General features: G+C 35.4%; 1 protein-coding gene across 3 annotated transcripts in view; it reads left to right on the top strand.

Annotated features, from left to right (window-relative positions):
* Positions 1-755: 755 nt before the first annotated feature.
* Positions 756-10,431, top strand: part of LOC111083472 — a 15,282-nt gene continuing 5,606 nt past the window's right edge. The window contains exons 1-4 of one of the 3 annotated variants that reach the window (XM_022380018.1): positions 756-920; positions 2,351-2,404; positions 4,052-4,338; positions 8,070-8,196. In XM_022380018.1, coding sequence (XP_022235726.1) covers positions 4,052-4,338; positions 8,070-8,196 — 414 coding nt within the window. In that variant the 5' untranslated portion in view covers positions 756-920; positions 2,351-2,404. Of the gene's footprint in view, positions 921-2,350; positions 2,405-2,997; positions 3,056-4,051; positions 4,339-8,069; positions 8,197-10,431 lie in introns of those variants that run through there. The other 2 variants (XM_022380017.1, XM_022380019.1) reach the window with 2 other exon arrangements.

Genomic DNA, 10,431 nt, shown 5'->3' with positions numbered 1-10,431 from the left:
TGACGTTATCAGTCAGAATGTGAGAAAATTTAAGAAAATAATGACACGATGCAAAGAAAGGCGAGAAACATAGTGACAAAGAGGTTTATTAAATGTAAGGTGACAGGGAGGGGTACTACTCATATCAAATCTCCTTTTTGACTTAATGGTCAGGAGACAATAAAGGACGCGCGAGCGGTTGGAGATATTAAGTAAACAAGTCAGGAGTCAAACGATGAAATTATGATGAGAAAAATGAAGCCTAATAATAAAGATGAACACGGTTGATAATACACAAAACAACTTTATTTACAAAAGTTTCGAACGTTACGGAATACATTTATTCTATCTTCAGCGTAATTGAAAATAATAATATTATTATATTTATTGAGTAAAGTCATTGTAACTTCACTAACTATTTTACTTAAAATATTTATGAAAACGGTAAACAGAATGAAATACAAATTATAGAATATGTAACGGAAGTTGCATGAGAGATCAAGTTATCATTTATAACTATTATTAATAAACTGCTGAGTGTAAAGCGAAGTTATTTAAAATGATTTTAGGCCTAAGGATGTTTGTATATCATTAAGAGCTTGAGTGTCCTTTACTGGGAGTAAGCTCTCTTGCGTGGTTCAAGGTCTGAAGTTCATGCAGTAATGATGGAGAAATCGTTATATGAAATGTTTTGACTTGTGGTTTCAACATATGAACGAATAGCTGAATGTCTAGATTTAAGTAATGGACAGCCAGTCCTGTTGGGTACTCTTAAGTGTTCACAGACTGTTGTTTTAGTGGCGTTTTTTTCTTACCAATATTCGTGATATTGCAGTTATTATCAAGGAAAATAGTCGTTTTTTTTATTTGTAAGTGTCGTGAGCCCATTAATTAAAGAAAGATAGATAACGAGAAGAAACTTGGAGACGGTGTGAAAAGTGGTGAGTGGCTGTGGTTTATTGTTTAGAAATTTGCAAATAATGGTTGTTAGAAGCGATCTCATAACATTTTGTGTAACGGGACGCGAATCGCGATTCTTCGGATTCACAGTTCAGGCACATTAAACGCTAGGTCATGCCTCATCCTTTTAAACTAGGATTTCGATAGTTCCATCTTGCATTATTGTATTTTAATCCATCAAAACGTAAATAAAAGTAAGTGAAGGGATTGTAGTTTATTTAAAACTGTGTTGATTATATTAAGAGTTAGTGGGTTGTTTTTCACGCTATGACGTGTGATATAATGGTACTTAAAGAGTAATGTCCGACGTTATTACTTTGTTGAAAATTTACAGAGGTTAAATACTTTATAATAAAACGATTTTAGAGCCTTACCACGTCCTTATAATCCATGTTGCCACGTCTAGTCATACTCTATCCGACGGTCGTGAAACTTGATAATAGCCCTGCTGTGTAATTTTTCATTGCCACTAGGCTGTCATATCAAAAGCATACCACCACTTCCTCCATGCATTTCATATTCAATATAGTGCACGAATATGACTGTTTCACAATGCTTGCTTCAACAGTCCAATCGCACAAAAATTCATAGACGCGGCATCTGGCAACTTGACTTGTATGTCTTTGTATGAAATATCATGAATACCCACTTCACACTCCAGCAACTTAATGTATATGATGATTGAAGGGATATGTTTTTCATATTCAGAAAAGTGGAAGACTTTCGGAATATTGTTCTCTACACTTGAATTGCATAAGTAAATTTTGTAGTCACCAATATATTTTCTACAAGTGTTTCTCTGATAGGCAGTTGTTGACCATTTCACAGTCAACTCAATGTGAATACTCTGTCTAAACTATCTATCAAAGAATACCTTATACATGTTGTTGCACACATATTTATATCGATTGTGGTTGTCACATTCAAAATCGTTTAATAATAACGTACTCAGTCTTCTGTATAATACTGCAAAGCAAGTTTTGGTTAAAATTTAAAAGGTTGATTTTCAAACAGTTATACTCTTACTTCATGGCTTGTTATTGCCATGATGAATATTGCTATAGTTTCAACTTTCACATGCCAGAATTCAAGCCAAGCCCCCTTAGGAACTTCTGGATGCTAGTTCACAAAAAATACTCTGACCTATCAAGAAAAACAAAGGATGTGCTTTTGTCTTTCACATCAACATGCCCGTGCAAGTCAACGTTTTCTGCTCTGACAGCAATGAAAACAAAACTGAGACCTCGTCTGCAGATAGAGGAGATTTCCAAGTTGCTTCATCCACATATGAACTTTATGTTATCACAAGCTCAAACCCATTCTTCACACTAAATTGATGAGTAACTGATACTGTTTGTCTCGCGCGATCCATGGTGGGAACTTAGATTAATATATATTTTATTTCCTGCAGGGGACTGAATATAACCAGGAGCGGTCAGAAATTTCAGTCCCCCCCCCCCACTACGTAAGTTAAGATTAAATGGCACCTAACTTCAGAAAATTTTGATTGTCTTATGCTATGTACCGTTTTAAGACTTGTTATATAATTATACTTGGTGAAGCGGGTGCAAAAGATGCATGTTTAGAAGGGAGCGTCATAAAAATGTTTGCACATGACAGTTGTACTCTGAGCCTTCAATACATTTTACTGAAACGTTATAGCCGCTAAACGTACTCCACCGTGATTCACCATAACGGTCTGCTCCAATGCATAGGTCCCTCGGTGGGATAGTGGTAAGTTTACAGCCTTTCAACACTAAAATCCGTGGTTCGATTCCATGCGGGGACACAGCAGATAGCCTAATGTGGCTTTGTTATAAAACACATCAAACAAACCAATACGTGATGTTTGTTTTATTATCTTTTTAATACAAGAACTTTTGTTTACGTGATGAGTATTATGCAAACCAAAAGATCGAAATTTTCACGTGACTGACATTTAAAATGTGATTACTATTCAAACATTGTCAAATGACTAACACGAGAAAAAAAGGTCACTGCTTGAATGCCGACTGACGAACCTCCGAATGCTTAGAACTATCTTCGAATTCCTCGCAAGCGAATAAACCCTCGAGCACAGCCCTACAAGATATCTTAATATGATTGATCCTTAAGGGTATGTCATTTTTAATTATTTAAAAACACGCCGCCTATGATTACAAATATTTGATGTATGTATGCAACAATATAGTTCGAAAATGATGTATTACTACGTGTCTAACATCGCTAGTCTTGGCCAATTAAACTTAAAATATCGGAGTCATAGCAATCAACAGGGTTACACAAAGTTATCTGTAAGCTTGTCTGTTTATACAAACAACAGCTGATTGCGTTGCAAATGACATGACAAATAATGACAGGATCTGAATTAAAAAGTATATATTTCTTGATATTAATAAAAGGGCCAGTAGCGTCAGAACACGCTTAACGGGGCTCTAATAAACGCCCCCCCCCCCCCAGTGGCACAGCGGTATGTCTGCGGACTTGCAACGCTAGAAACCGGCTTTCGATACGCGTGGTGGGCATATCACAGATAGCCCATTGTGTAGCTTTGTGCTTAACTACAAATAAATCTAATGAGCCCTTACAAAACTCATTCAAATTATACCGTTTTTCGTTAGTTTTATGATTGGGCATTGTCATACAAAATTATTTCTACCAGGTGATGCCACCATGTTCGAAAATGTTTTAACATAAGGCTTTTTCTCAGTTATACACTTTAAGATATTAATTATTGTTGATTAAGAATCTAAAACATTTGTAGTTTTCCATACGAATGTTGATAAAGTTATATATTTTCATTCGAACAAGTATTAATTTTTTCATCTTAGAAGAATGCACATTATAACTATTCTTCTTTAAAATCTTAAATCAATCTTTCTGCCATTTAAGAAAAAAAAAACATTTCATAATAAACGCTGATCATGTAACATTTTCAAATATTTCATAATTAACGCTCATCAGGTAACATTTTGTTTATTTTAGTACCCAAAACCAGCAGTGTTGTTTTTTTTTCTTCTAATATTTGTCTTTTTTCAGAACCTTTACCAACATGTTTTTACGCTTTAGTTCTTTTTGGATATTTCGTTGATGTAGTTTTTCATTACAACAGATGAATTGTTTGGAAAAACTAAGACGTAACAAAGATAGAATTTTGGCTGTCTTTGGAGGATTTTTAATTTATGTCTGTCTGGGGTATTACCTTACGTTCGGTAATATGACTACTTATATGACCTCCTATCTCAAACTTCGAGTGGATGAAAGCATCACCTACACTCGGTCTTTGTGGATTCTAAGCACGTGCATAATCGGCAGAGGTTTTATTACAGTGCTTGGTGGATATTTAGAACAGAAGATAGGAACACGATGGCCTGTAGCGATTGGTTGTTTATTTTTCAGGTAACTACGAGATCAGCAAATTATGAGAAGCAGATTTTGTAAACAAATTACATAAGATTGTTCATAAGCTGTGTATGTTTTCATTGTATTGTAAAAAATATAAACATTTTCAGACCTTATTTTTATGAAAACAGAAGAACTGCAAATGTGCAGGTTATTATATCCATATTTAAATAAAAAATACGTTATTTAAAGGAGGGAAATATAATATCCAACATAGATTTTGATCCCATAATTTTCAACTCAATACGATTCTCTATCCATTTTGTAGAGAACACAGTTATCTTCATCAGTTAACAGAACACACAGTTCTTTTCATCAGTTATCATAAATGTTAGGATAAACATATTATAGATACGAGATGCAAACAAATATTAGGTCGTCAAGAAATTAATGTCGCTTTTTTTTAGATGAAAAAACCCGAACAATTTATATTTCAAAACAAACCATTTGTTAAATGAACTAGACTCCATTCTTATTGATGATTTTTTCCGTCTTACAATCAGGTTGCTAATGCCTTAATCAAAGAGATCACTTGGCTTTGAAGCAGAAAACATGTCGATGTCCTCTTTAACACCTTCCATATTTGCATACGTTTTCCATTAAGATGGTATTGCAGCAAACGAAAAAGATGGTAATCTGATGGTGCTATACATGAAAAACTTTCCAACCCAACTCCATAATCTTGCATTGCGTCAAACGTGCCATATACGTGCATTGTCGTGGAGAAGAAGAACACCTTTCCGATTGACGAGTAAAGGGCGTTTCTGATGAAGGGCTTGACTTAAACGTCCCAGTTGCTGACTATAGATCTCTGCATTGACAGTTCTCTGTGGATTGAGGAGTTCGAAATGAATTACTTCTTTGATGTTCCACCAAATGCAAAGCATCACTTTCTGCGGATGGAGTCCAGGTTTTAGGGTCGGAAGTGGTATTTTTCTAGTTTTTGGCTTTTAATATTCGCACAGAGAATCCATTTTTCATCATCGTTGACAATTCTGTCCAAAAATGGTACAAGCGCATTACGTGCCACAAGAGACGAAGCAACGTTCACACGTTGGAAATGATGATCACCAGAGAGTTTGTGAGGCACCCAAACACCTTCTTTATGAAGTTTTCCCATATTCATTTATTATGTTCACGCATTGTTTCATGAGAGACATGCAATTTCAGGATCATTTCACGGGTATGTTGCCTTGGGTTAGACTCAAGAAGCGTCTTAAGAGCATCAATATCAATTCCAACATGTCGGCCCCTGCCATCACAGTTTTTAAGGCTAAAGTCACTTGAACGAAATTTGCTGAACCATCGTTAACACTTACGAACGTTCAAAACATTTCCATAAACTTCTTTGAGGCAACAGAGGTGTTGTTTCCCTTCTTGTATTCAAATAGCATTACATGCCGAATGTGTGTCTCGTCGTGTATCATCACTATAAGGGTTTAGAGTATACTAAACTTTACACATTATATAGACTACACTAACGTGACGTTTAGGCGGTTCGTTTAACTATTATACGTGATGAACGTGTTGTGGGGGATGGTTAATTTCATGACATCCTAATATTTAACATTGAGTAGAAATTACACTCAGTCTGATCGATTTCAAAAGGAAGATTTTTCTCAAGGTCTTTCAAGAGCAGGAAGGTTTTCACCTATGAATCGAAGATTTTAAAATTTCTCCTAAGCCATTTATCCAAGTCATTTTTAATTAAATTGGTAGTTATCATTCTATATTTTTTCAAGTTTCTCATTGAATTTTCCAAGTTCTGTTCTATGATATACCTTAGGAGGTAACGAAGCAATTTAGAAGGTTGATGACATTATATTAAAATAATTTTGAAAATGATCACCAAGTCACGAGATCACTAAAGCGAATATAAAGTTACAGTGGGACTGTATGTAACATATTTTGACATCGTTGGCGTTTATAGGTAGAATGATGTCACCAAAAACTGATTTTCTCTGTGAACACTTCAGACGCAAAATATTCATATACTCACATCATAAAGATGTGTTTAAAATGGGTATTTGGAGCATCCCTTGTACTTAATAGCACAGGAAAACAAAGATATATGGACCAACATTGGGAATTCAGAAAGAGAAAGAGACATGCAAAAAGTCGTACCTCAGCCACGATAAGTAGAATGTGGCGTTTTGTAACAGGTGAGACTCCACGAATACAAAGGTCAGTACCAGAAGCCATCCATGTTCCCCAGGCAACAATACGCAACAAAATCAAGAAGTACATCAGCCTGGAAAAGTTACAACGGCCATGTGTACACAATATGCTTCTACGATATATCTAGGACAGGAAGACCAACTGTATGAGCAGTATCTAGTCAAAACAAAATGGCAGTATGTAATGACACTCGACGAAGTATATGAGTGTCTTGCTAAATGTAATTCTCTTGCCATTTTCTACTTATCAATTTTCCAAAACTGGGACATAAGTATGTTGCGAAATTTAATCGAAATGATTTGTGATCGTCCCTGGATACTGGTCCAGGGTCAAGTTAGGGATAACTAGAGTGGATACAAAGTCAAGGTAAACTCTGCTAATTATCAGGCCAATGTTCTACACAGAAATAATGACTTTGTATGGAAACAAGGCCAATATATGTATGGGTTCAATAAGATGACACTTACAGCCATACCTCCTGTTAAACCATCACATGCCTCAAGCAGCTGAAGACTGAATCAGGTATTCATGCTATTCCATAGGAAAACATACCTGGTTAAGTTGTCGGACGTATCGCTTATGGATTTCTGTGTGAAACGGGCACTGGTAGACAAGATGAATTATGAAAAGCCCGAATGGAAGAGCGATATGCTTTGGACATGACATCCTTAAGACGTAGCTTTTTGCAATAATGGAAACTACTGAGCAAGGCTATTTTTAAGATTCGTGGTCATCAGATAGAGCATGAATAGACGTGGTGAGGCTCCAAAATTGTTTTATTAGAACATACTCAATTTCTGTATCTTATCTTGATGAGTATCTAGACAGTACATTTTGCAGCAGTTTTTCTTATTAGACCCTGGATCACCAAGTTTCAGATGTTGATGTTGGGGGGGGGGGAGCCCAAGCCAAGGTGTTGTTGTTCCTGGCAGTTATTTTGATTTAAGAATAATTATCTCCTAAGAAATAACTACTAATCAAGGGTGCTCGAAGATTAGTTTCTGTACCTCAGTCTTAAAATATTTTTGTGAGTCTGTGGTGTTGTAACATCCTAATTTAAGTCATATATAGTTTTAGAATTAAAATTAAGTGCACAAGGATGGGGAGGGGGGGAACCCAAGCCAAGGCGTTGTTGTTCTTGGCAGTTATTTTGATTTAAGAATAATTATCTCCTAAGAAATAACTACTAATCAAGGGTGCTCGAAGATTAAACAACCCTCCTTCACCCTGCTCGTGGCCGTCATGACGTCATAATAACTTGAAACTGGTCTATTGATGAAAGGATCAGAAAACTGAAATTATGAATTATGAACAGCATTCATAGTCATTGATTAATATAAGAGTTTTTACTGACTTTTTTGTGGAAGGGGGGGTAGGCTCTAGCTTGGTTAGATTGTTCATTAATCCGATTCTGATTTCAATATCTATAACTGAATAAATAGATTTAATATTGCATTATATTACTTTGCAAAGAGTTTTTCAATGGAATGAACTTCAGCGATAACACGTAATCTGACTGATATATTGATCAATATTATTTTTGATTTTAGTTTATCTGTGTTCCTGACGGCATGGTCAATAAAAGCTGGATTTGGAGCCGTCGTTATAGTTTACGGATTGCTACAAGGTTTCGGACTGGGATTAGACTATATCCCACCTCTTGTGACACCAGTAAAGGTATGGTATGGCATGGTCTAGTATAGAATAATGCGAGGGTTCATCTGGCCAGTTGAGGTACGACAGATATAGTGTTGAATAAATAGTTTACATTAGTATAGGGTGGTGTAGTATAATATGTTTTCAGTCTTGTTATAATATAATGAGACGTTTTCCAAAATCATTTAAATCACCGTTAATGACTGACATGCACAGTTTTGTTTTATTTAAAAAAATTAAAACAATAAGAAGGAAAATCAATGTTAATACACGTTATTTGTTCAAACAACATCGGATAATTTTCTTTTTTTACAGTGCTTCAACCTTCATTGTTTTTGTATTTAAAAAAGTGTAGTTGAGTTTACTTTAGTGTTAATAAATCTGAATAGTTTTGAATATCATTTTAAAGAATATAAATATAATTACGAAATGAGTTTATGACCTGCGCATGTAGGTAAGTATCACGTAAAAAAATCTAAGAAAGACCTCAACGAAATAGCAGACGAAATTTTTTCCTTTATAATTCTTGGTCTTATGAGAACATCTACAGTCGTCTTAACAATATTTAGGTCCGAAAGAAAAAATCTAAATATATTTCAAAATTATATCATAAGTGCGGCAGTACTTATAGTAGGACTGGGGCGGATATACAATATATGCAATTCAAACTATTTACTCATATACACCTTTAACAACCAAATAATAAACCTTCAAAAGTATTTTAGATGATAAACAAACCACATTCAAAATTAAAAGTCATAGAACCGCTTGATAAAGTCAACAGAGCAGATATAAAAAATACACAAAACCACAAATTTCACAAATTGACTGACTGATTGACATGGTTAAACTCTTGTAGCTGTGTAACAAACAGATTTACCATAGTTATAAGTGTACCAAATAGAACAATAGCACAGGGACCTTGACTTCAATACTCAGAAACCTCTTAAGATCTTTTATTTTTGTATTTTAATCCACCTATATAGCAATGTACGAAATCCTGTTGCCTTTTCACGTAATTGCAAAATAAGTTGCAAAGAAAAAAATATATATAAGTTATGGGTCCACACAAATATCTGATTCTTCTGGTGTCGTATAAATAGGCTTTATAATACATGTATATTGCCTTCAATAATTCTATTCAGAGAAACCTCTAGTCATTGTATGATAAGCATAACTAAATTTGATTGGTGTAGTTCATCTGGCTTATTGTATACAGGATAGAAAGAATACACGAAGTAGGCATGGACCGGATGTCGGGCACACCCCCTTCTGAGATTGTACAGAGGAAGTTTTGTTACACCATGCCCATTCCTACCTTGTTTCCTCATTTTTTGGTGCACCCATTCCTACAATTTCAATTTTTTTCCAATGTATTAATATCACATCAATGTTGTAGGCTTCTCAACAGTTTGAGGCCTTTTCTGTTTTTGTTAAGCACAAAGTTATTCAAGGAGCTAGCTATGCTGCGTCCACCAAGGGTAATGAAAGCCAGTGTTTAACGTTTTAAGCCTTCAGACGTATTAGTGAACCACTGGGAACTGTACAATAGGCCATTTGCGCTCTATCCATATAGGGGAATGGAATCCAGAATTGAAACGTTGTGAGTCCTTAAACTTACCGCTCACCCGCTGGAGGGGGGGGGGATAAAAATCAGTGTAACGAATTAGAATATTTTATTTGATAAAACCTAAAAATTCACACAGCTAGAAAAAACACAAACCTCACACAAAATCTCCTATCCTGTAAAATTACACCACACAGTGTAATGCTAACTCACATTCTTTAACACAGCGTAACATGTGTGTGTTTGTTTGAAGTTAATCACAAAGCTACATTGTAGACTATCGCTACTTTGCATCCCATGGGTATCGAAACCCGATTTTTAGCGCTACCAGTATTTAACTTTACTGCTAAGCCAAATACATATTGAACATTATAATGTCGTAATGGCTTTCATTGAGCAAAGATTTTTTTTTAATTTTCGTGTAAACTACTGAACGGCTAGCTACGAAAATTTGTTTGTTTGTTTGAAGTTAAGCACAAAGCAACACAATAGGCTATTTGTGCTCTGCCTACCACGGATATCGAAACCCGGTTTCTGGCTTTGTGAGTCCGCAAACATACCGCTGTGCCACTAGGGAGCAGCTACGAAATTTTTGATTGATAGACTTCAAGAAAGGGAGCTAGTCAACAGCATTTACCGCCAACTCTTGTCTAGCATCCTCGAGTTTTCACTTTTCTTATCAAAGCACT

Source organism: Limulus polyphemus, unplaced genomic scaffold (genome assembly GCF_000517525.1).
Source record: "Limulus polyphemus unplaced genomic scaffold, Limulus_polyphemus-2.1.2 Scaffold9684, whole genome shotgun sequence".
Taxonomy (NCBI): Eukaryota; Metazoa; Arthropoda; class Merostomata; order Xiphosura; family Limulidae; genus Limulus; species Limulus polyphemus.
Note: the sequence above shows the minus strand (reverse complement) of the source record. Positions and strands in the feature narration are given on the sequence as shown.